The sequence below is a fragment of the Lepisosteus oculatus genome, chromosome 10 (genome assembly GCF_040954835.1).
Source record: "Lepisosteus oculatus isolate fLepOcu1 chromosome 10, fLepOcu1.hap2, whole genome shotgun sequence".
Lineage (NCBI taxonomy): Eukaryota > Metazoa > Chordata > Actinopteri > Semionotiformes > Lepisosteidae > Lepisosteus > Lepisosteus oculatus.
Genome location: NC_090705.1, coordinates 38,542,582 through 38,570,305, shown reverse-complemented (window position 1 = coordinate 38,570,305; position 27,724 = coordinate 38,542,582). Strand labels below are relative to the sequence as shown.

Below are 27,724 nucleotides of genomic sequence, written 5' to 3'. Positions count from 1 at the left end.
ATTTCTTTAAACAAAACATATCATAATGATGGTAAATCATTCATGATTTGCTCTGTGAATAAACTTGTGATTAAATGCCCAACTTTTTCAATTTAAGTAGTGTTTTACAGAGTGTACATTTTCGCTAAAGCTTACATTCAGGAAAAACCTACACATTTTCTGTAAAGGAATGAATTATTAAAATTGTATCTCAAATTTGTGATTTAATTCAGAAATGCCTCCACTAAAGTGCTACTGATGTATCTCCGAGTATGGATAACATGCTATTTGTTTATTGCTTAGAGGTAAAATAATAGATGCACTTTCCAAGCAGATTCATGGTTTGTAAAGACATAAAGACATAAAATGTCTAAAGAAAAGGTTGAAAAGTATTTGAATATGAAGTCAAATTGTTAGTACCATCATTGAAGAGAAAAACAAGACACTACAAATAACCTCTTTTCAGCCTCCTGGAGAACAAAATGTTAGAGATGGAGGACAGGCACAAGGAGGAGCTGGAGGTTCTGAGGAATGAGAAAGCCAGTCTCCAGAACTTGGTGGGACGTCAGAGTAAAATAATCCAGGAGTTGGAAAACCAGCTCAACAAGGCCACGGGGAACAACAGCATCCTGCAGAAGCAGCAGTTAGACCTCATGGAGACAGTCCAAGGCCTCGTTAACCTCTGCTCCAAAGAAGGAGGTAAGGCATGGCTCCCTTGTTTCCTTTGAAGGAGCCAGACTAGGGTCTAGCTCGGGTCATAATGTGCAATTTGCGTTTCCCATACAAAACCAAGAATGTTTCAGCAAAGGTCTCCTGTTTCCCAAATAAGCAGGCATTATCGGGAATTACTTTCACTCTTCCAGTGACACATGCCATTAAAAGAACTGAGAGCCATTCATAAACACTAGTGCCGTGCGAGACGACACTTTTTTGTATTTTATGTGGCATGCGTATTTCAGATTGAATGCCAGACTTAGTGATACTTAGTATTCGTCAGTAATCTTAACCTTAATAAGGATATTTTAAACATCAGTATACAACTGTCCTACTGTTAGTTTCTGGCAAAATACTGTGTCACTGCAGCCATTCCTAAAAGCAGTTTATATAGCTCTATACATTCCTGAAAGTAAAGTATTTCAATTGATCTTGTTGCATTTTAAATCTACTCTGCGGTTTACTAATATTATATATCCTACAGAGCAATATCTGAAAAGTTCCTGTGAAGCAACAAACATTTTTGTGGTCTTATACTGTATTGGACCAATAGCTACATCTACTGTAACATATCCTGGCATAATATGCATGTTTCCCTATATGGGTGATCATGTGGGAATGAGGATTTTCTTTTTTGTCCAGTTAAACTCAAGAGGCAACAGGAATTGAACAGTAAGGGGCAGTTAAAACTATCATCAATTTGATTCGCACTGTCCATTAGCCACATGTGATTTAATAAGGGTTGGAAGTAAAGTGGCTTCATTTGAATAGCAGAAAAAGTCTGGCCAATCATATAGCTGTTTTACAGCTTAATTAATCTTCTTAAATTGTGTTAGGTTTTTTGGGTGTCTTAAAATGTAAGGGAAATGGACACAGTTTCTATCTATTATACTGTAGACAATCACATGCAAATAAACACATATCCAGTCCTCAACATTAGCACCCTTTCTATACTGCTTTGTAGATCAAGTAAATAATTTAAAAACACAAAAAAACATAATATACGATTGAAACTGAAATTCTAAAACTCCCCTAAGGCAGGAAAATGAGAAGACCCCCCTTAAGGTAAAATAAGAACCTGTCGGGTGACACGGTTCAGCCTGAGCTTGTCCGAGAGTGCAGAGTTTCTGTTCAATGTACTGAAAAGAACAGTTTAAGATGAATGGCTCACTTAATGTAGGGAGAGTGAAATGAGACATTGTGACTGTCCCTTTGAGGTCAGTCATTATTTCCAACATGGCAACATCAAGCTGTGTGGTGTACAAAGGTCACAAGTTCATCCCTTCTAAAATTTTTCATTCTGGATTTCAACTTTGGGGCCTCTGGGAGAAAGATGTCTGATAAAGTTAATTATGTAACATGCTCCTTGCATGATGTTTCAGTGAGTTGATAGAATTTAAAATATTGATTGTGTCTTTCAGTAACTGTCATTGAAAACAATGCAAAATTCCTCAAAGAGAAAAGTTCCTCGTGGTTTTAGTTTTCAAGTGAATGATATTTTAAGTAGCCATCATATCGTTGTGTTAAACTATAATCACCACACCTCTACCCAGATACAATACACTGAACTTCTGGATGAAAAATGTCTTCTAAATACTGAGTAATTGCATATCTACTTTAAATTAGATGTAAATGAATTGTATTTAAAAGAATAGTATTATTTAAAATTGATTGGCTAGAAGAGACCATGCTGTAAATTCTCTACATAAAAGTGTATATTCAAACAAAGCATACAGTACATGAACAGGTTAAATAAAAACAGCAGTTTTTGCTTTACAGTTCATTTAAAATGAACAAATATACACTGGCAACAAAAACTAATAGCATTAGTTTAGTTAGCTCCTGTAGGTTCAGTCCTACAGAATGCACTGAGTGATGTTTCATCCAAAGCAATGTACATTGTCACCCATTATTCATGAAGTATGTTGTTCAACCTTAAATGAAGTTTAAACACATTCAGTTACAAGGCCAGGATCATAACCAGTCTCTACATCTTGTCCACACAAAAATATACCTACTGTATATGTACAGTATACTGTATAACACAATATAACATATTAAATCAATGTAAAGAAAATATACTGGGAATACCAAAAACAGCCTGAGATCATTCAGTCCCATGTTTGATATACAAACTATCCCCATCTTTCATAACATTTGCAAGCATGTAGTTCATGTTTTCTCTCAAGACAGTTTTGCGTTGAATGATGATTTTTCTTGTTCGTTTGAAGTGCTAAGGAAAATTACTGCCGCAGTTTTCACTTAATTATTACCAAAACTTCAATAACACATATGAATCTTGTTCACAATAATGGCAACTGACCTTTACCTTTTACCTCTCTGGCTGCACAATATTTTGGAATATTCGATTACTGATCTAATAAAGCCCATTAATCACATTAACAACCAAGTTACCCAAACCTCAAGAGATCTAAACGGTTTACTGCTATTTCTGGGAGTGGCTTAGTGAATTCATTAAATGATCTGAAAAATACATTTTCTGAGTTCTTTGTAATCACTCAAAGGAGTTGTTGATATATTATCTACATTTCCGCTTTGTTATAAATCCTGTTATGCTTCCTACCAAGTCTGTTGCTTTTGTTTTCTGTTGCACATTTCTATTTGACATGCAACACTCAAATTAATATTTTAAAATGATTTACAGTAACAAAAATTAGAGAAGAGAAACACATTTGAGGAAAACAGTATAAGGTTCTGCTATACTGCTTTAACAGCGGTCACTATGAAATGGTATAATACTAATTTACTGCTTACTATATACCCAGATAATAAACATATTTATGTCATTTTCATGTTTTTTATTGTTACTATAAGATTAACTTAAAGTGATTTAACAAATGATATTACTTACAATAACACTAAACACATATGAATTAATGATGAATAATGAAAACCAACATAAATGATAACTGAATGAAGTTTTAAGGCTGATATAAAAATGTAAATCATTATGTACAGTATATCATTTTCCATACTTTCCATACTCTATATGGAAAAATCTCTGAAATCTAGGGGAAAATATTATACTATATAAGTTGATATATTGTATTTTCTTCTTTTAATATTTGTTAAATATTAAAAATATTGCTAAACTGAACCTTATTTAAATGCGTTAAAGTTACATTTTGCCTTCTGATACTAAATTTGAAAACCTCTTGGTATATTTTGAGTGACAGTAGAAGCTGATATTACCTGACCAATGTCCTGAGAAAGTTTTCCAGGACAAACTGTAGGTTGTCGTAGAAGGGCTCAATAGAGAGTGAATATACTGTAGGCTCACCATTGGAAAGGTCAGTAGGGCCATGTCTTTATTACTATTATTAAATTATTACCTACAATAAATGCAGGTTCTTTTCAGTATTTTACAACAAATCCAGTTTAGCTCTAACTCAAAACTTTCACCAAGCCTTGAAACAATTTATGTATCTGAATGAATCCATTGTACATTTTAGTTGTGCCCTTGTCATCAAACTCCACAATGCAAAGGTACACTCTGACAGCTCCACACTGTTTTAAATTCTTGTCATTGACACTCAATATCTTGTAAAATCCTTAAAACAATACTTACCGCATTCTTTAAGGAATCTCTAGATCATAAAGTATCAAACAATTTAAACAAGGCTGACATATTTCAAGTTTTGGATATATCTCTCTTTATAAGCAGTTTCAATAATAAAAACAATCCTATGACATTGAGATTAACAAACTTATAAAAATCAGAGAGAATTTCTATGTAAAAAACGGAGACACACAAGGTAAATATAAGCCACTTGTTATAACAGGATCTTGAAATTTATAGCTTGTAATATTTTGTCCTTAGCTTAGTTTCAAAATACTGAAGCCATAATTATACACAGATGGATGTAGACTAACAGCTGTTGTATTAAGGTCCTGTCAACGTTAGTGATTCCCTTTGCTCTGAGTTAAAAGATTTTACAGCTGATAAACAGATTTTCATTGCACTTGTTGTATTACAGTACCAGTTTTACTAGTCAGATGTGCATTTGCAACACTTTGTGTGCATTTTGCCATGTGCATGCTGTGCACATTGAGATATTTCAGTGAAAAATCAAAGGATACCCTATTTAGTCTGGAGGTGAAGTTATGTTTATTCTTCATATTGTTTTAAATTAAAAACCGAATGACAATAATTTTCTTAGTTTTTGTTTTTCTAAATCCCTAGGCCTTGGTTTGCTGTGAACTTTATAGCAGCCTCACACTTATACACTCTACTCAAACAGTGATACACAAGCAGGAGCTTGGTAACCTCACTATGGATATCAGTGATATCATTGAAAATATAAATTGAAATATCATTTGTTTTTCAACAGTGGTACCAAGGAGCACAAAAAGAACAGAAGAAGAGAAGAGATACAGAGACTGTGCTGACATTTATCATGCTGGTTTTAACAAAAGTGGAGTCTACTCAATCAATATCAACAACATGCTGGAGACAAAGAAGGTAAATTGGAGTGTTAAATGATGCTGCAAAAATGCAGTGAAATTAAGCATTCATCAATGAGGTTTGTTTTCCCTGAAATTAACGTCGTTTCAATAAGACAGTGTGATTTTAATTTTGTGTACATTTGATGTATTATTTTTTGTATCATTGTAACGATTTTTGGACTCATCGATGCGATTGTCTGCTGTTGAATTCTGCGCAATTTTCTTTTTTAGAATTCTGAAATATCATTTTCACTGAAATGCTCATTTTGCATGCATTTTCTATTTAATTTTTTTTTTCCGAAAGCCACAGTGACCTTTTGGAGTCCAGCCAGTCTGGGGGTAGTTATTGGCTCTTTCGGGATTAATCTAAGGCCTGAAATATATCTGGCAACCCTGTATGAACAACAGGTGTTCATTGACACAAGCGACTGCCAGACCACAGAATGTTGGCAGTCATTTCTAATCTAGTTTCAGGAGGTCTCCTGTCAGTAGGACTTCCCTAATCACTGTAGTATGCTTACTGTTCTCAGCAGAGTTTGATCAGGGAAAGTTCCTGTAGCTCTCTTATTGATTTTTATCGTATCCAGGTAAGGGTGATTGATCCCATTAATAATGGAAAGCTTACAGAGTATTGATTTTGACTTCTGGTCAAGGGAACAGACCCTATAAAGTTGTTTTCTTTTTCTAGTTAACAAAATTCCACAGTGGTTAAATCCGGTGCAAAATGTGTTTTTTTCAGACTAATGTAAATTAACACCATCTTCCTAAAAAAGATAACAGTGTGATCGGCATTATATTTTTAAATTTGTTTCTCATAAACAAGATTTTGTTCGCAACAGAGACCTAAGGGAAAATCTGTGCTTCTCAGTTTTGCTCTTTGTCCCAGCAGGTATATTGTAACATGGAGGCAGCAGGAGGGGGCTGGACAGTAATTCAACGCAGGGAAGATGGCAGTGTAGACTTCCAGAGGACCTGGAAGGAGTACAAAATGGTGAGATGGAGAGAATTAATTTCCCTTATATTAAGATAAGGCCTGGCCAAAATACTGATTAAATGTTATTATAGTGCATTGTGGAAATTTAACAGGAAATTAACAAATATACTACATCATTATAATGAAATATTCTCTAGCAGATCACTTAGTAAAATTAGAAATCGAAAAAGACTGCTCATTTATCATTTGTTTAGAAAGCTTAAAGTTTGTAGTACTGCATGTTACAAAGTGCATTCCTAATACAAGAATCATTTGTAAATAGTAAACATTTTACACAGGTTAAATGTTGGTTATATTTGCTGATTTAGGAGACTTGAAAACTTTATTAAATATTAAGAAATTGCTCTGTAATAAAAAGGTATAACCAGAATACATAATACAGTATGCTTCAATCTTATTACACACATCAGCTATCCTATTTTATACACAGTAGCCAGGATATCCTCTATTGTATCATGGAGAAACTCACTCTTGGATACTAAGGAATCAGATTAAGCCAAAATATTACCACCCAGCCTTCACAAAATTGCAAATTTCATGACACAGGATGACAGGTTTCTGTTTCAGTGTATTCTTGTATCTGTTCAATTAAACGCCACCATTAAGTACATGTTTGGGACTTTACTGTTGATATCCATTTCACCTGAGGTCTTGAAATCGTAATTGACACATTACAATTAGTCTGGATATCGAAGACTTTTTCCTGGGTAGAAATCATAATATATAAATAATGTTTTCTAACTAATACTCATTCTATAGCTATTGATTTAGGAACCAGTCTTTTGCAGCTGACTAAATTTCTGTATTTTGATTATAAAACAAGATTGTTTATTTGATTAAAGTTGAGAAAAATGCCAAGGGTACTGTGGTTGGGGTTGGAGTACAAATATATACTCAGGTGGACCTGTGCACTGTTCATGTTAATAATAATTGCTTACACTTATATAGCGCTGTTCTGGACACTCCACTCAAAGCGCTTTACAGGTAATCCCCTCCACCACCAACGTGCAGCATCCACCTGGATGATGCGACAGCAGCCATAGTGCGCCAGAACGCTCACCACACATCAGCTATCAGTGGGGAGGAGAGCAGAGTAATGTAGCCAATTCATAGAGGGGGATTATTGGAAATTTGGCCAGGACACCGAGGTTACACCCCTACTCTTTTCGAGAAGCGCAAAGAGAGAGTCAGGACCTCGGTTTTACATCTCATCCGAAGGACGGCGCTTATTTACAGTAAAGTGTCCCCGTCACTATACTGGGGCATTAGGACCCACATGGACCGCAGGGTGAACACCCCCTGCTGGCCCCACTAACACCTCTTCCAGCAGCAACCTTAGTTTTTCCCAGGAGGTCTCTTATCCAGGTACTGACCAGGCTCACACCTACTTAGCTTCAATGGGTTGCCAGTTGTGAGTTGCAGGGCGATATGGCTGCTATGGCTGCTTAATGGTGTCAACATCATGAACTATGTTAACAGTTTAACCTTTAAAATGAACTTCTGAGACCATTTTAAAGAAGGTGAAAGTAACAGCTGGTACAGTATTTATGATTAACAAACAACTGTGTGTATGCCTTTTTATATCTTCCTAATGGAACATGTAATTCTAAAAGCAATGCACATAAAAAGCAAAAGTCCTTGGAGTTCATTCAAGTTCTGAAAGGATGAGGTACTCTCCTGTGTTACATTTACAGCACATGGGGGGTAGAGTTGTGTTTTCAAGCATTAGCACAAATCCAAAAATTCAAGGTGTACATTTATGACATGTGCACATTATTAAAATATATTTACTATAACTTAGTGTATTTATTGAGGTTTAGCATATTGGGCAGATTAACACTATCTTTTGGATAACGTGGATTAAAGAGTCCTGTGGTGTGTTTTAAATCTTTGCCTTCTAAATAAAAATGAAAAATTAAAATACAGATAGATGTTAGTGATTCAGCTGTATTACAGGTTATATTTTAGAAACTATTTTTCAGAATTAGCTTTAGTGGAAAGTGATATTTTAATTTGTTGCCATTACTGCACGAATGTAATGCTAAAAAATACTATCAGACAAAAACTCCACAAAAAGACATGGAATTGTTAGTTATAATCTTTTATCTCCTTGGTTATATGTTGTGTTAGTTACATATTGTTACTGACTGCAGTAAACAGAACTTTTAATAGAACTTCACAATAGAAGTATTGACAAATGTTGTCTTTATGTCATTGAAACTCACTACAGTATTACATCTTCTTAACAAGTTAAATTAATCACTAGACACAATATAAAATGTGCTGGATTTGAGGGTGGTGCTTTAATCAGTGTTGTGAAGAAACACTGAATCTCTGTAGAATTAAATTTATAAAGGTTTGCTATTGCTTAATCCACATGATGCAATACTTATATTGCTCCCCATTAAATGTTTGAGTAGTATTTTGATAGAATAACTAGTTCCTGACTGAAATAACAAAGTTAGCTAAAACAATAATGGAAAATCACTCAGAAGACATGCATTAGGCCATGCAACAAGAATGATCTGACATGAAATGAAAGTGCAGATGATATAAAACATAACTTTGAAACCATTTCTAATACAATTAGCTAAGGTGCCAAGGCATTGAAAACAAAACGTTGGCCTCAGGTCCAGATTGCCAGAAACAGAGTAAGTTTCCCTAGGTCCCTGATAGACAGAATATAGGTTAAGAAGCAGAATTTCCCAAGAGGAACTTAACACCTTACAAAGAAGACAATGGTGAAAAGTGTGTGTGTGTGGGAGGGGGTACCTGCAAAACTCTTCTCACTCACCATCACTGGAACTAAGAGAGAATTACAGTTCATAGAAATACAAAATATTTTTCAATAATGTCAGAATCTATACTACCACAAATCTAATTAATACTATTGTCCATGATAACTATCCTGTAATATGACATTATATGGGATAAACTGTTTAAACACCCTTCTTTTATCAATCTATCCCTTTTCTAAGCCCTTCATCCAATTGGGGGCTGTAGAGTAACCGGAGCCTATCCTGGCAAGCACCATTCTTTAATATGAATTCTTTTATATGAATCAATGATTCAATAATATACAGTAGCTAGGTACTGTATCTTGTTCCTTACTCCGTCTGCCCTTTGTGTAAAGAAGTTCTCCTTGTACTTTTTTGTAAAGAGATGTTTATGTTTATAACAATAACACCAAAAAAAAACCCAAAAAAAATATACCACCCCTCTCAGTTGTATACAATTCCGACTTTCTATTTAAAAAAATCCTAAAATATGGTCAAATGTGGACCATATCTACAGTTGAAGTCCAGCATTTTGACTACATCAGTTGTAGCACTGCACGTTTCTGGCTTCCCCCCACTGGCACCATGAATTATAGCAGCTCCATATAAATAATACTAAGATGAGACAATATCCCGCGGCCGGCAGAGGAATCCTACTCCGTTGGGCCCCTGAGCAAGGCCCTTAACCCTAACTGCTCCAGGGGCGCCGTACAATGGCAGACCCTGCGCTCTGACCCCAAGCTTCTCCATGTCTGTGTGTCTGTGTCTCCATGGAGAAAAGCTGGGGTATGCGAAAAGACGAATTCCTAATGCAAGAAATTGTATAGGGCTAATAAAGAAACATTATTATTATTATTATTATTACATTATTATTAACATTATTATCTAATGATGCCAGGAGAGGGAATGCAGAGGCTCCACCAAAAGTGCAGTCAGATATGTCAATCAGTAACAAATCTGTTTCTGTGAGAGGCTCAGATTTTTCAGTCATGATCTAACCGTAACACAAAGTGAAATCAGGAATCTGTCCTTCTCTGTATGTATGGACAAACAAAAAAAAAACCTGATTCCAGAATTCAACTACTATGCTGTATACTGTATACTGTATCTAGTTACTCCCAAAAAGTACATAAATACTTATCAATGTGCCTTCTGAACATAGTATGCAAAGAGGCCTAGAAACTTACTTCTTATGATATCTTTTTTTAAAAGGTAAGGCACATTTATACTTACTGGTGAAGCAAATATAAGTGGATTGTTCAATAGTAAGGATTTTTGGAGGCGGGATTTAAACTTTTCCAAATATTGTCCCATGATGTGAAGAATACAACATCTATAACAGCACAGTTACAGTAGATCAGTTTTGGAGAATATCTGGATCATACTGCTTTAAGAATTTGACATGTATATTGAAAACAATTGAGAAAGAACATAAAATTATGGCTTTGGACTCTGATTTGAGGCCCAAAACTGCTTAAGACTGCGGTTGACCTCAGACTTGGTATAGTATTTGGTACTGAGTATAGGATAGCGCATGAGAAGTAAATAAGAGGGAGATCTTTTGACTACCAGAGACACTTTCATACAATTGCTTCTTTCTTTATATTTCACTGGAGAAAGGTGATTATTAGTATGCTAAGGACTATATCTGGTCAGTTTCAGACAGCATTGAACATTCTGGGTGTTTTGAACAATTAAATACCACAAGACATGTTCTCTTGCCAATGAATACATTAATACTCACCTGATGTTGGTGAGTGTCAAAAATCACTTCAGGCTAGGTCAGTGATTAAACCCTTTAAAGGGTTGATTGGATCAGTGTTTATTTGTGTTTAACACAAAACGTTGTACATCAAATACACTATTGAGCTCACAAGCTTTCGGCAACCAAGAGTGCAACAGAACTTGCACCAGAATAGCCCTGTCGAGAAAAATTTAATCTTGACCTGCAAGGTGTCGAGAACCCTTCATGCATCCAAAATTTACCATCAGAAATATTCGTGTGACAAACAGATTAAATGGATGATCTCTTCTTTAGTATTTAACTTATTTTGTCTCTCATTATCATTTATATTTGTCCTTTAAACTACCTACAGTACCTCTTGTCGGTTCTGAGATCCTGCTTTGAAAACAGTAGCAATACCATGGGGATGCAAGGGATAGCATTGGCTCTCCTGAAACATGACCCCTTGTCTACCCTTCTTGTAATCCCAACTGAAGCAAGGAGGACCCCTGGAAATCGTACAAGCTAGCCAAAACTTGAAAAACGTAGAAAGTGCTATGAATGTAAAAGAAAAAATGGAGATCTCATGAGTGTGCCCCTTGGTGCTCTTCCTCTCTGCCACATTGTTTCATCAAGTCAAGCCCTGCCCATTCTGTTTTGAAAGCTACAATATGTTAAGGGTATAGTTATTTCATACTGTACTTCTTATACGGTGCCCTTCAGAATTATTCATATTCTTAATCACATAGGAACAGAACAGTGAATTATAGATTATAGTAGATGTGAAAAATTCTAAAAATGTTCATTTGTAATACCATTTCACAGAACAAAGTCATATTTTTAATTTATTGAATTCCAGAAAACATATAAAAGAGGTTTATGGGGTTTTTTTTAAATGCACTCTTACAGAAAGCCAGCCAAGTACTTCATATACAATCAGTATAAACATGTTAAACAAACATATGGTCCTGTTTTAAGCTAAAAATCTAGATCGCACTGGTAGACAATGCTGTTATTTTCCATGTATTAACAACAAACACTAATGTTTATGTGTCAGAAACAGTGTAGTTCATAATTGTTTCAATTAGACAAATGTACGTGCATAATATTCTATTTTATCATAGTTAATGCCTTAAACTCTGTAAAAGGAAATGCTGTTTTTATTGCAGATGAAAAAAATCACAAATGAAATATAAAAAGTTGATGCTTTATACATAGTTTTCATGTGTTCTTCATTTGTGCACTCATAAAAAGGTCTGGCAAGGTCTGTTCAATGTTGATTTTATTTCTGTAGCAAATCACTTCAGTTCACATGTGAATAGATTTATTTTAAACTGCAAGCAGCTTAATGAGAGAATTTTAATGACATGTATAGTAAAGGGAGACAAAACATTAATAGATTGAATTACTATTTCTTTATTAAAATAAAGACCAAGTTTCCTGTGTTTTAAACGATGATTATGATGTTAAGGGGGTGTACGGTGGTTTACTCAAAAATATATTGATTATGCTACCTTCTTTTTTTAGGGTTTTGGAAGTCCTTCTGGTGAACACTGGCTTGGAAATGAATTTATGTTCTTGGTTACGAGCCAGCGGCAGTATGCACTGAGGATCGAATTGACAGACTGGGACGGAAATCACGCATTTTCTCAATACGACAGGTTTCATCTGGGAAGTGAAAAGCAAAAATACAGGTAAAAAAAAAAAACCTGAACCACAACACCTGAACCACACACCTAAATCTAAAAAGATTTTTTTTTAAATATGTAATCACAGACTAATCTCAGTACTGATGCAGTCATACTTGCTTCCCTTGATACAGTTTTTGTCTGAATTACTGGTTTTCGTCTGAGCCCTGATCAGATTTACAGTACTGAGACTTTAGAAACTGTACTTAGTGACTTAGTAATGTGGTGGTCAGTATTAAAACCACTGTAAAAATGGAAGTGACCTGAATACTGTCTGTGGTGAAAAGCAACACTACGTTTTGGTACATAAATGTTTTTTACTGTGAGTTTTCTCAAAAACTATAAAAACATCTAAAACTAAGACGTCCTAACATACCCTTTGCTCATACAGAATGTTTTATCATTGTATTCATTTATTAAATACACACTAAAGAAGTTACCTTCAGTCAAACATAAAAATAAATGTACTGTTTCTGTACCACTATAAATTCCCCCTGTTGTTTTAAGATGCACAATTACGATTACTAAGAACCGTGCTTGTGCTTTACTTCACAAAATAACTTTCGAAAAATCAACTTATGACATGTGCAGACAGTGAAGTCACTCTCTTAGACTGCAGGTTGAACCCAGTTCTCCAGATACCCCTTATCTGAACCTAGACAAAGTTAGTAGCCAATTATGATCAGGATTCTGAAAGAGGTTGCAGCATTCTCAAAATATTGGTGGGCATGTCCACTGGTATTTGGTCTCCCCTCAATGGTACAGGTGCTGTAGCTGTAAAAGGTGGACTTTAAACACAGGTATTAATAGAGCATAACTGGGGATTCCCGATTCAAACAATAGAGGACAATCGTAACAACTGTTGGTATACTATCGATGTCGTTTACAGCTATATCCTTTTGTGAGCAATTACTGCCACATTTTACTTTAATCATTTCAAAATCTGGGGTCTTACATACTTGGGTAAAATAGAGTAAGGAGCTGTAATTACTTTGTCTATAGCAGAACTGGTACAGTAGATAGACCACATAAGCGGACAATTCTGGAAAAGTCTGAACAGACCAAGGCCCAACAAGAATGATTTGAATTCAGATTTAGACAGTCTCTCCTGATAAGAATTTTCAACTGCAAATAGACTTTTATTTGTTTTTCTCTTAATGCAATTACATGCTCAAGTCCTATGGGGACAGAAAGCAGTCAAAGCAGAAAAAATCCACATACCACACCATTGTTTGGTATTTAACAGTGACTGGCAGGTTTTCAACAAAATAATAGTTTTAAGACGTAACCAATAACAGGTATGTTCATACTTTTGTCACTTTTAATTTGGGTAGTTACGTTGCCTTGTTTCATTTTTTACATTTTGAATCCAGATTTTTAAAGAGTTTTAAAGGTAAAAGAAAATAATTGATTTTGTGAATGTCAAATACTGTCCTCCAAGTATCTTTAAATCATTTGAATAATTAGACAAACATGACATGATGAACAATATTTGAATAGAGACCTTTTTTAATGTATTAATTTCTATTGAAACATTTAGCATACAGAAAAATAAAATAATTTTAATTGGTGATTTTCCCAATTTAATACAAGGATATACAGTACTGTATATGGAATATACTGTATGAAGGAAAGATAAAGTAAACATGGACATTTTTTCTTGTGATTCATACATGACGTGCGTGCAGTACTTTAGTATATGTTCTCATATCATGGATTATTTTCCATTTTGAAAAATGATATCTATAAATTTCATTTCCTGTTAGGTTTAAATTAGTGTAATATGTGCAGATGGTCCCAAATGAACATTTATAGTCATACATTAGAACTACCACTGTCACTTTTTTTTATTTTCACAAGCTTTTATCGCAAAGAAATGTGGAGTTTTCACATGGATTCAAATGAATCATGAGTGCCAGAAAACATTTATCTCTTTTAAATGAAAATGTATTTTCTGTAACTATAATTTGACAAATATACAGTTTAACATTATACATATAAAATCTACACAGCTGTGTAAAAGTCTAGACACAACGAAGTGTTGGCAATATATATTTTGTATCGTTAGAACTACTTTGGAGCTTTATCAACACATCTGAGTTGGTTTCTGCTCTACACATCCATAAATCTAAATGGATACATTTGGTATTAGATTACAAATTAGGATTGACTATTAGAAGTAGTACATACTGTCTATATAAAAGAAATAGTGTAATTTAACAGTTTCATCCAATTCAGGGACTCTGGAGAGCAGCAGCCTATCCTAGCAAGCAACATGCACAAGGCTGCACCAACGAAGGGACACCAGACTATTGCCGGACACACACAAACACAGACACACTCGCATGCTATTCACTGTGCCACCTTTGTGCCCCAATTTAAGGTGTCATTGTTGCTACACTTATTTGATTGTGACTACTGTATGTTTAAGAAAGTACAATATGCTTATCTGATGTGTGCGTTTGTGTAATACAGTGAAGCATATGAGAAATTCTGGAAGTTGCAATCACTTTCTATGTCTCTATGCTGTAAATAGACCTGCTCTCTCAGATGTCTGCAGTGTGATAACCTCCTGGCTCCGAAACAAGCTGAAAAGCTCCAGTATAGATTAAAGGAAACTGAGAGCACCTGCCTGTGCTTTGGCACTGGTGTTTTCAATCTTAACTATTCAGTCACATTTTATTCATATTGCAGTCATGATATTTCTACTAATTAAATTGTAAAGCCATTCAGTTTTGAACAGTAGTATTGTTAATGTTGGTCCTATCAAGTTGAAAGTTGAGATATTCTGGCTGGAATACTGTACAACACACAAAGAAGCAGAAGCAATGTAAAAGTTCACTGTATTATGTTTTAAGATTATTCCCATTTATTGCAGTTAAATGGATATATGCCAGTTAGGCTATTTGCTCAGTGCTGCCTGATCCTCTCTTAAACCCAAGCCTATCTATAAAGATTAAAGAAAATAACAACCTTGGAATGAACATAAAAGTAAAAAAAAAACAAGAAACTAATTCCCATAACCAATCATGTCAAAATCTCAATGTACTGTACATTGTTTCCCGTCTTTTTCTGCCTTTTTTGTGTGTATCACTATAGAAAGAGTGATGAGAATAATCAAAGATATCTTGGTGCAACAATTTCAGCCTAATCTTTCTGTTTACATGGCAGTGAAGACTTAAAATCTTCCATGATTCCATCCTAAGAAGTTGAGGAAGAACATGGATATGTATTTAACCTCTTCCTTACCACTATTCACCACACAACGTACAGTATAGCATAGCTCTTTAGCCAGAGTTCTCAAAGACCACTGTTTATTCATTGTATAATTATGACTCATTTTTGTCCACTTAACTAGACACTATTTGATATAATAAATTCAAAGGAAAGTCTGTACAGCATGGCATAATCCATGCCATAATCCTTTAATTTTCAAGGAAAAACAACACACTGGAAACTATAGCACAAGCAGGCTATGTACTGTAATTATGATTCTGGGTTACAATACAAAACACCTGAGCAAAATGGATAAAGGTCAGCCAAAAGCTTTAAATCTTCATTAATGGGCCACTGTCACGTACTGCTGGTCGTTGAAAGACAGTGCCATAGATTGTAATATATAAAGAGATGACCTAGAAGGGGATTAGAGATTATATGGTCCCAATGATTACAGGTGCAGCAGCTCGTTCCACCAGAGCAGTGCAAGGGAGGACAGTGAGTGCACACAGGATGTACAGTAGGAGAACAAGGGGAACATAGAAAGTCATTTTAACAGAGGTCCACTCTTCCAAAGAGACTAAAGGCCACACAAAATATTTAACACAAAAAAGATTATTTTTTTAACTACACCTTTTACCATCGCCTTTGTTAATTGTTGGTTTAACTGTGGGGTGAATACGTTTTTATTTAGCTCTCCATACATGCTATTAGTACATTATTATATTAATATAATAATAGTATAGTAATATTAATAAGTTATATTAATATATTATATATACACTACTGTATATTAGTATGTATTATAGTATTAGTATATTAGTACAATAGTATTAAGTATTAAGAACAAGTAGTTCCTTCTTGTTGCTGTTTAATACAGGCATGTATGAAATGCAAAATGGCTGTCAGAATTGTTTTTAAATGCAAACAATATTTGCCCACTTTGCCTAAAATACGTGACACATCCTAACATGACTGAACCTTCTTTACTTGTAGTACTGAGGTGTATTATACTGGTCATAATCTCTGTCTGAGATTATTTTTTGTCACATTTGTGATTGCCATTTTTCATCAAAAATCCTGACAAGGACCTGGTGTCTTTAAGAGCAGGAACAGCAACCAAATCCTACTCAGAGAACTGAGTTTTTTTTCCCCAAAAGATCTGTAAGTGGGAAATGTGTAGAAAACAGTTCTCAGAACTCAATTCTATTTCAGTTTGTAGCGCATCCACACAAGTCAATTAATTCAAAGGTTTTTGCTCTTTGTTTCTTTAACAGCTCTATAAGGTAATTTGAAAGGACAAGTTTAGTGGGGTGGAAATGTCACACAGTCCACAGACTGTGTAGTTAAGATTACTGATCTAGAGATTAGATTCTTCTAAGAAGAACACACTACAGTATGTAATGATGTGACCAGTCTCTATGGTAACCCTTTCCATTACACTTTGAAAATAAACCATTTCAATTGATTTCAGCCCTTACAAGATGGAAAATAATAACGTTACTGCTAAAATAAAATGCCTAAGAGATCAAAAACATTAAATAAAAGAAGCCTAGTTAGGTCACTGAGAGCTCATTTGGCATAGATCCAGAATACAGATCCAGGTTAAATCAAAACTGACCCACAAATGTCAGACCAGTACATGATGGTGGCTATATGGTTCACAGAGACATTTTGCTTTTAGTCACTAAAATGTAAGCTGTTATAACTGATATCCAGTTAATTTTGCATCGTGAACAGGAACAGTGAAAGCATGACACTGTCCCAGTTTTGAGGGGCGGCAGTGCCTGGGAATGCACAAGAAACTTTATTTGTAAAATAATACAATAGTACTCTTGGACACAGAAGGAAACTCCAACCTCCCCTTCATGTGGATACCAACCTCACCCACACAGCTAGCTCGCATTCACACACTGGCATCCACCTTGTCCCAGAGGTGACCTTTGGAAATCTGGTACCCTTAGTCATCAAGTATTTGGTTTAGAAGTGACTAGTGAGTGGGCTTGCGTCTGGAATTAATCCAGGCCCCAGTGTGTCTCGGGGGCTAGGAGTTGGGAGATAGAACAGTGTCTAAGTAATTGCTTCCATTTTCCTTTGATTATACTTATTTTGTTTTAATAATGACACATTGACAAATCAGATCTCCAAAGTCCACATTTTTTAGCAAAATTTTTTTTTTTTTTCATTGCTGAAGTACATGCCGGGGGATGTTTACAAGGAAATCTCTTCACCAACAATAAACCACAGAGTAAAGTTTAATTGCAGTTCCTTCTTTGCAAAGTAGCCACTGTGTTTTACTAGGATCCCACAATGGCATATCTTTTTATTTGACAGATGATCTTTATAAAACTACTGTGCTGCAGAGCACTTCTCAGGGGACTCTATTGTCCTCAGTTGTGTTGTTGAGCAGTCAGAAAAACAAACCTTTATCCTGTATTTGCACGACATTAGATTTTCAATTTTTTGGAGATTTTCCGTCATCAAAAGTCAAAACAGAAAAAAAATATTGGTGCAAAATTCTCTGTTAATCTTTGTTTCTATTATCATTTCTCATACCAGCTAAAGCTTCCACAGAAATAAACATTTTTATAAAGATTTTCCAAGGATTGTTGGAAGGAAAAACAGAGAGAAGCAAATCTGTGCTCCACAACGTTTAAATTTGTGGACAGAAGGGTCGAAGGCTCAAACCCCAAGAGGGATGTGGCTGTTTTACCCTGGAGCAAGGTTCTCGACTCAGTTCCAGTAAAAGTCCTGGTGTATAAATAGGTCTCCAGGTCATCATTGAAAATGTGAATTTGAGCTCAATCCCCTTACCCAGTTAAATCACAAAAATAAAAATGTCCCTGGTGCAAATCAAGACCCATGTCCTTTATAGTACATGCATATTTCATTTATTCATCTTCTAATGTTGGTAATATATTCTTAGCTATAATGGCAACATAATAATATAAGTAGAAGTAAAGTAAGTATGTTACACTGAGCAAGCAACTAATAAAAGAACAGGAAATGGTACACATACATTAAAAGGAAATTATCACAATACCATTGCTGCTTGTGTGGAAATGAATAGAGTTTGATTTCTGCACTCTGTTATTCTTATAGACAATTCTTAGTTTAGAGAATTATATAAATACGTTTTCTGGAGTACCATACCATACATGTGGAAAATTCAATTTTCTTTATCAATATATTTATACAATTATTTAAACTGAGAAACTGTAAGTTGAGTAAGACCATCATAACATTTAAAATTCAGGCAGTTGATTTTAGATCTGTGAAATATTTTAATCATATTACCGGTATGTGATCTGTAATACTGAAAATAATGTAAAAGATATTCACAGATGTGAAAAACCCACATCACATACAATACTGTATATAGGGCAGCTGTGTACTTAATACTCAAATAGCTTCACAGTCTACATTCTCAAAATAAGTCTGGGTTCATTGTAGCACTGTAAGACAAAGTAATTTCCATTATAGCTTACATATATTCTATAGTGATCTACTAGTTCAAATGGAAATACAAGAAATTTTCAAAAACTCTGATAATAACAATAACACAAAATATGAGTTGAAAAATTAATAATGCCATAAGTGTTAAAATCACACAATGTGCCTCTTTAGTATCTTTTTCAGTATCTTTGTAAAATGTTTGTGTTTTGAGTGACTGGTCATTTTAAAATATATAGTAATGTTTAATGTTATCTATTTCTATGGCTCAGATTACTTTACATCATTTAATCGAACCTTCAACCAATTGTTAGTGGTGTTCAGCTTGCCAAAAAGCAAGGTGTGTCTGATTTGCTTTTACTCAGTAAAAAAAAGTCAGATTTTATGTCGGTCTTTGTTGTATAAAGGTAAAGTCAATTGTTCCCTTCAGATAAACAAAAGTGCTGGTCATTTTGAAAACAACAATTTTGAAAGTTTTGATAAAACTTTGGTGCATTTTGCAATTTTAGTGAAAAGTTGTAAAAACAAAGAAGCTAAAGCATACGGATGGAATAGTGGAATATGGTGTTTCACACAATTATGGTAAATGAGACTGCAAAGGCAAATTAAAACCACATGCAGCACTATATACATTAAAGTTAAATAAAACTGCAAACGTGTAGTTTTTCAATCCAATGACTTGTTGGAAAGAGAAAATGAGTGTATGCATAAAGTGATTAAAACCTGAATTTCTGAATGTCTCTTTAAGGTCATGTTTGGAGAAACCACTGATATTAGTGTAGTAATAAAGAAAAAAAACTACAATGCATCATTATAATAAATGAAAAAATAGCTCCATGAAACCCTGTTAAATTAGAAAGCATTTAAATATAATTATCAAGACTAATGTGTCGTGCACGTATTGCAAGAAAGAGATCTAGATGCTTTTCAGCAACTGCATCTTCAAATTATTATTGTCATGAAGTCTACACTACGTAGTCTGACCTTAATGTGTTGGAGCTTGCTGGGACAGGCTCTCGCTCCCCTCTGACTCTGTTGGATGAAGTGTTCAATTGGATGAAGTGGTTAGAAAATGGATGGAAGGATAATGTTGGACAAAGGCATTAGTGAGGCTGCCAGAGAATTAAGAAACTCCTTCTACATGATACACGTGCACGTAATTTCATTTTAATAATCTTAATCTTAATAATCTACTTTGGAAGTAAAGAAAACAGGAGGGTAATAATATTTACACAAGTTATCATCCTCTGCAAAATTTATGTTTATAGTTATTAAAGTTCAATGCTGCAAGCCAAGGGATTTGTTTTCATATATTACAGCAAACACCATAAAGTCTCCGACTCTGTCTTTTCTAGGGAAGAAGAGTATATATGTTTAAGGCCTCTGAAGGAAAATAAAACATTTCCTTGGTTTCAGCAATTACAAGATACATCCTTATTTTAACACATAAACGAGGTCAAACAAAAAGCCTTTTGGCCGGGCTTTCGTGATGTTTCTGCGCTGAATTGTGAAAAAGGTAGTGATCCGTTTCCTCATATGTGACTGTTTATCAGCCTGAAGCGACGCAGAGGGAATTGAACTATGTTTGGACAGTACATTTGTATATTTTGTCATGAGTCTTACTGCTACATAACTTATCTAGGCACGTGGTTTCATTAATAGGTGGACTTGTAAACCAGACAAATGGGGAAAGAGATATTTATTTATTTTAAAGCTCAAGTAAAACCAACATTTCCTTTTTATGCCTATTCAAAAGCTGCATAATGTGACAACTATTTCTAGTTTTTAACAGACCAGACTTTCTGACCCAGGAAGTTATAAAGACTAATTGCAGAACTTAAATAAATGACAGTAAAAGCCAGGGGAATTCTATTTGCAGTGCATTCAGATGAAAATTATTCTTTTTCTATAGTGTGCATATTTTTTTTCTGAATGACAGAACTGTACCTCTTTATCGAATTTCCATTTCTCCCATAAGCCAATTCATAAATCCTAGAAATCGTCAGTCATCTGTGACATCTTACCAAGTTTCTTTTTGGGGGGAAAATCTGATGAGGAAGATAAAATGTTTTGCAAAACAACAAAAAAAAATTGTGCACACATAAATTGAAGTAAGAAATATAGTAATATACTGTATAAGGTAATACAGTAAATAATTTCAGTGTAGTGAACAATTATAAATATAAATGTCTGTGATTGGTTCTTTAGGATATGCCTATCTATCCTGTCTAGTACTAAGTGGCAATTAAAGCAAGGATTTCATTGAGCTATTTCTTGAAAGAAGCCAGGGGATCAATTTCAGTAACAAGGGTGGGTAGTTTGCATACCATCTTTTATTTGAGAATTAATCCTAAATTACTAACTTTTTCCAAAAACATTGTGCAAATTTAAATCCACCATATGGTGTGCCATGTGGCTGTTTCTTGTTCAAAGAACTCTAGCAAGTTAGTTAAGCAAATCCTACCTTTTCTAAATCTATGTTGAATATCTACAAGGATCCCATTTCTATACAGGCGATCCATTTAGTTTAGTTCTGATAGTGGTTTCCATGACATTATGCAGTAGGTCATAGAAGACATATGAGTATACAATTACAGTACTTTGTTCCTTCTCCTTTTTTATTAATTGACGTTACATTAACAATTCTCATGGGTGCTGCCCCTGTCTTCTGTGACTGGTTTTGGATATTTCGTCAAGTCTATTTTATAGAATACCATCTAGCCCTGAAGATGTATTGATCTTCTGCTACCTGAAACATTTCATTGTTAATACCATTTAATAGAGAATGTTATCTTTCCTCTGTCTGCAGCATGTCGTTGTCCTTTTCCTTAGTAAATGCAATACCTACTGTAAGTAAATACTCATTTAGTCTTTTCCCTAACATTTATCTTTTACAACATATCCAGAAGACAGAACTGTTCTGTAGATTCTGAACTAGACAGTAGATTGCATTGCTCAAGACCAACGGAGTACAACCTTATTGTGAAATCAAGGGTTATACCGTATGCTTCTGTTCTCTGTTGCTGCATTTCCCCTTCTATCTGAACAAGGTAAAAAACAAAACTAAGTCTCACAGTAGATCCACTAATTTGAAATTTAAATAGACCTCTCCAGGTTTTCATCTGTTTGGACAAGTTATATGGGAAATTATCTATTTTTTTCTAAACAAGTTCTCACCAAGATTGTGTTCTCCTCTGATCAGGTTAAAGCGCCAATCCAAATATGATCTGACGAGACCTTTTTTCGAAACTGAGCTACCAAAACACATTTATTTAATAATGGCACGAAAACAAATGGCATGAGACTAAGTATTCGTTTGCAGCTTGTTCTGTTCCACTGAAATGACAATTTCAAAGGTAAACCGCTAGTAGTTTTATTCTAGTGTCTCTGTGGTGGCGAGCAGCAGAACAAAGACACCGCATATGTTTGATCACTCTTTGGATTTGGAACTCAGAAAGAGAACGCAGTCCAATTTGCAATGCTTGAGCCAGTTCGTGATAAGATATAATATCAAGACAGCTTCCCGGAGGTTCCAGTTCCCACCACTCATATTCCATTAAGAAGAACTACAGTACTAGGTGTGTGTTCCCTTTTGGGATATATCCATATCCTGCATGAAGAGGAATAATTGAATTCTGATCCAAAAATGGCAACTGCTTTAGCATGCAGCTCTTCAGAACGATTTCTGCTGTGTTTACTGATAAAACTTGTCAAGCTACTGTAGATAGGGCCTTTTGTGTGAACAAAAGCTACAAGTAGCCCACATTGTGAAAAAGTCTACTATTTGGTTTGGTATTTGTACTTACTGCCTTCATCCACCTATGATGTATGGAGATTATCACTCACTGATATTGAAAATGTTGAAGTGAAAACACTACTTATCACAAAGTCAGTAATACAACCACTGGAATTCTTCTGTACTCTCATTACAAAGTAAGCAGTAAGATGTCCAATGTACAGTAAGAGTGGATCAACATTCTCCTTAATAAGCTTCCAGCTGAAACTTTCATCGGCTCTCTAAAGGCTGGGATTTACAGTAATCTTAAATGTTTTCACATTTCAGGATAAACATGCAGGCATAAGTCTTGTTCTGTGGCGCAGTCGTCTGGCAGGTCTTGTAGGTTCCTTTAAATCATAGCTTATGATTTAAAGGAACCTTTAAATCATAGCGAGTCGGTGGTAGCGAGGGCCATTTTCTACGCAGTGGTGTGCTGGGGCTCTGGGATTAGAGCAGTGGATTCCAAAAGGCTGAACAAGCTCATCAGGAGAGCAAGCTCTGTCATTGGGTCTGACCTGGACCCCTTGGAGGTAGTGGCTGAGAGGAGAATGATGTCCAAACTAGAGGCCATCATGGACAACTTCTCCCATCCCCTCTATGACAGGCTTGCAGGAATGAAGAGCACGTTCAGCAATAGACTGATTCATCCACGGTGCGACAGGGAGCGCTACAGGAGGTCATTCTTGCCGTCTGCCATAAGACTGTACAACGCATCCACCTTGCGTCTTGGCAGAGGCAACAGCGACAGTGACCTGTTTCTGGACTAAACGCATATACACATCTACTGCTACATCTGTTCTCTTTCTTTTTCTTTTTCTTTTTCCCGTTTACAACCACTTTTGTGCAATATATGCCAGGGACCTGTGCAATACATTTATATTTATATTTATATCTATGGTTACATCTATATTTATATTCATACGTGTGATACGATTTTCTGTGTACTGTTCTGTTCTAGTTTGTTCTTGTGTGTCCGGACTGTGAGTAACTCTTGTATTGTATTGTATTGTATGTATTGTACTATTATTATATAATTCGTTACACTGTGGCTGTGTTGTGTGTGTTAAGCTGCTGTTGCACTGCAATTTCCCTCACGGGATCAATAAAGTATCTATCTATCTTATTCAAAACTTAGAATAAAGCCTAAGTTGTTCATTTTAGCATTGAATTCTGTTAATTCAGAAAATGAAAGAAAATTGCAAGATGACACATTTTTTTAACAGCAGGGTTGCCCACCGCCCCCATAAATACCTGAAACGCAGTTTCCTCACATTTGGGAATTTCTCATATATATTTCTCATAAATACAGTCGATTCATAACTTACTGTACAAAGGGGTTAGGGATTTTGAGTAGCACGTAATGTATTTTACCCTATATCCCTGATAAAAAAACCCTACTAACCTCTTACAATAATTCAAGATATTAAATATAACTATAAAGAAACTATAAAGAAAGCAAATACAATTTAGTACGGTGGCTGTACAGGCTGTGTATAGGGTGTGCTTGATGCTTTTTTTCAGTATTTTTTTTTCATGAGTTGAGAAACTCATATATCCTTAGTATCCTCCATCCATTCATGACAGGGTCATGTCAAAGCCTAAACCTATCCCAACAAGCAAAAGGCGCAGCACAGGATGCACTCTGGAAGGGAAACCAGTCCATTGAAGGACACACAGTCACAAACAAACACATTAACACCAGGGACAATTTTACCAGAAACCAATTAATCTACCAGTATGTCTTTGGACTGTGGTGGTAGACCAGAGAACTCAAAGGAAACCCATGTGAACACAGTGAGAACATACAAACTCCAGCTGTGCAGAGAGCACAACAGGAATTGAACCCAGGGCACCAACACTGCAAATCAGCAATGCTAACCACTTTCCACCACGCCACCCTCATAAATATTATATTCATTTAATTCCTCCCTAAGTCTAACCTTTTAAAAATACATTTATAATTGAGTTGTTATGATAACTTAATGTCAGCTAAACAGGCGGCTAATATATTGAGAGACGGATCTTGCAATGAAGTGAGGGAGATTTTGACAAAAATGTCAGACCAGTTATTAAGAGGAAAACAATTTCAAGTCATCTTTTATCAGCATGGGAAAAAAGTAAAAAAGAGAGAAGTTAAAAAAGAGTTCTCCGAACTTTGATAATAATTTATGCACGGTGCAATTGCTGTGTTTTCTTAGTGATCCCACTGTATTTAGATATTTGCAGCTCAAATGCAGCGACAAAACACTCTGGCTTTCCTCAACTTCTGCGTTTCCAGACTCTTATATGTTTCTTTTTTCTGTATCCTTCTCTCCTGGGAAATGAGTTCGGCTGTGTATTCTGCTTACAAAACATCATTTGTCACACAGAGCCTGCTAGACATTTTCTTTCTTCACTCTGCTGGCATCCTTGCTGTCTCAACTTGCTGCCTCAAACAAAGGCCTACATTAGGATTTTACATGTGTATGAGCTACATATATTTGCAAATTGGTAAAAAAAAAAGTAACTATGCAATCTTGTTGCATTCAACGAATTCACAAATTATTATGAAATATAAAATCTGGTGAACTGTGGTGCATACAAATGAAGGGAAGTTTAAAAAAGACAGAAGACAGTGTTATTTGTATGTACTAAAGTTTGGATGAGTATTACAGTACCTGATTGCTAGTAATCTAATGGTCTTAAAGGTCTGTACTTCAATCACAGTCAGTTACCAGACATTAGGGTTTGTTAATTTTCCAAACTTTCATTACAAACTCAAATTTGTAAAACAAGTGTAGTGCAGATGTTCTAATTACATTTCTATAAGACACAAACTAAAACTAATTAAGTTTTAAATTGTCAGAATATTTTTAAACATGTTCAGCTCCTTGTGGAATTCACAGTTGAAATCACATACTGTATATATGCTGCAACATTTTGAAATCGAGTTTGTTTATTTGTGAACAAGGTGCTTAGTGCTACTCAATGATTCTGTTTGTGTTTAGTAATTTATGTCATGGATCTTTCATTTTATACTTAAAGCTGTATGCACTGTACTGTGTTTAAAATGATTGCGGAATATAAATAAACATGGACTTTTTTTTTTTGCTTGGACCCCTTTCCTTTTTTAGGTTAAAAAACATGAAATGCTGAGATCAGCCAAAAAGCCTTACAAGAAAAGTGAAGAGGGTTATCATGCATTTAAAAAAATGACTGCTTTAAGAAAACTGAACATTTGCATTGCCTGTGGTAGAAAGCTAACACTGATCTGTGAATATTTAAGTTGAGTCCAAGTCAAAGTTAGTTTAGTCAAATAATTATTCATGATTTAAATAAATATATTAAGAAATGTTGTTTTTACCAGAATGGTCCCTAATGTATAAACAGCAGAGGCAAAGCCAAAATAACTTATCACTATAAATGTCTTGTTCCCATTACACTGTAGTTTACTAATAATTTCTGTTCCAAAACTCTGCGGTATTCAAACCAGTGTGAAAAAATCAAAACATCTACAATGGACTTTGATGTCCAATTTATTTTTTTTCTGTGAACACTATAAAACTGGTAGTGCTTAACTCAAATGCATTATTTAAATGAACCATGATTTCTCACAGAGCTCATATTAAATTTTAAAATAAACATTTTGAATTCCATGTTTATAATTGCTCAAATTGACTGTTAATTGATGTTTATTTTATTGTTTTAGTCCTATATTTACTGTATACACTGTATTGTAGCAGACCAGCTGAAGACTGGGCTGCAGTTACAGCCACCCTACTAAGAAAGGCCATTTCATGGCACCTGGTTACTGTAAATAGCCACAGAAGGGGTGATTGGTTTAATTATTGGATAATTGCTAAAGAGCTAAGAATTTCATATTCTCACATTCCTGTAATTAGGCTTTTATTTGTTGTTTGTTGGTATTTAAAGGGTTTTTGTTGTTTATTCTGAAAGAGGACTTCAATAAAGCATCTTAGATTTAAATGTTTTATCAGCTATTGCCTGTAGACTTCTAGACTTTTGTGACCACCCTGTTTAAGGTTAGAGGCTGTTCATATTTAACGTCATAAAGAACAAAAGGTGTGAAAGGCAGTGAATCTAAAGAGGTGAATAAAAGCTATTTTGCAGAGCAATGTTTTAAAAATAAAAATGCATTTTAAAGATATCTCACAATAATACACAGTGATATCACATTTACAGTGATAGTCTGACAGTTGAAAGTATTATTATACTAAGCAAATAGGTTAATGTTTTATTAATAAAACTTTGAATAACCATTATAAGATAGAAGCCCCAATTTCTTCCTGTCACTGGCTCTAGGGTATAAATATACGTCTCCTTACCACAATTTACCAGCTTTAATTTCACCACTCAGTTCTGCCAATCTACTGCTTCCTGACAGTTTCAAGAATCTTTGTTGAACTTGTCAAATTTGTGGGCAGCAAATTAGGTCTTCTGAGATCCCTCCTCTTTCACATTCTATTGATGTCGCTACCCACAAATAATTTCAAAAAGCAGCTCGTGTGGAAATAGCTTTTCAACTCCACAATTTATTTCTATATTTGATTGGAATCAAATTATTCCTAGCTACAGTATGATCTCTTTCCTCTTTGTGCTTCAAATGATTAAAAAGCCTTCACATGATCACATTGCTGATGGAATCTGAAATGTGTTCATTATTTCAAAGTTAAACCCCATTTGTTAACTTCTGCCACAATTGTAATTTTTACTGGCACAGAAAAAAAAAACATCTTTGGTGTTATGTCACCCCTAAATCTCAAATATCTTTTAGACACCTTGTTAGATCAAAAACCACCCTCCTACCCAATATATGTGCTTCTCTCCTCATTTCTTTGTGTAGTAGCCGAGTATTGTCTTATAGTTCTGTATAGGTTGTCCAGATTTAGCACATTGTTGTCTTATGGAAGTGCAATGAAGTGATGATGCTTCATG

General features: G+C 34.9%; 1 protein-coding gene across 2 annotated transcripts in view; it reads left to right on the top strand.

Annotated features, from left to right (window-relative positions):
• The window catches only part of angpt1 (angiopoietin 1), a 99,732-nt gene that overhangs the window by 62,332 nt on the left and 9,676 nt on the right, over positions 1–27,724 (top strand). The window contains exons 4-7 of one of the 2 annotated variants that reach the window (XM_006635640.3): positions 446–678; positions 5,046–5,176; positions 6,050–6,151; positions 12,182–12,348. In XM_006635640.3, the coding sequence (XP_006635703.2) occupies positions 446–678; positions 5,046–5,176; positions 6,050–6,151; positions 12,182–12,348 (633 nt within the window). Of the gene's footprint in view, positions 1–445; positions 679–5,045; positions 5,177–6,046; positions 6,152–12,181; positions 12,349–27,724 lie in introns of both variants that reach the window. The other variant, XM_015356828.2, reaches the window with a different exon arrangement.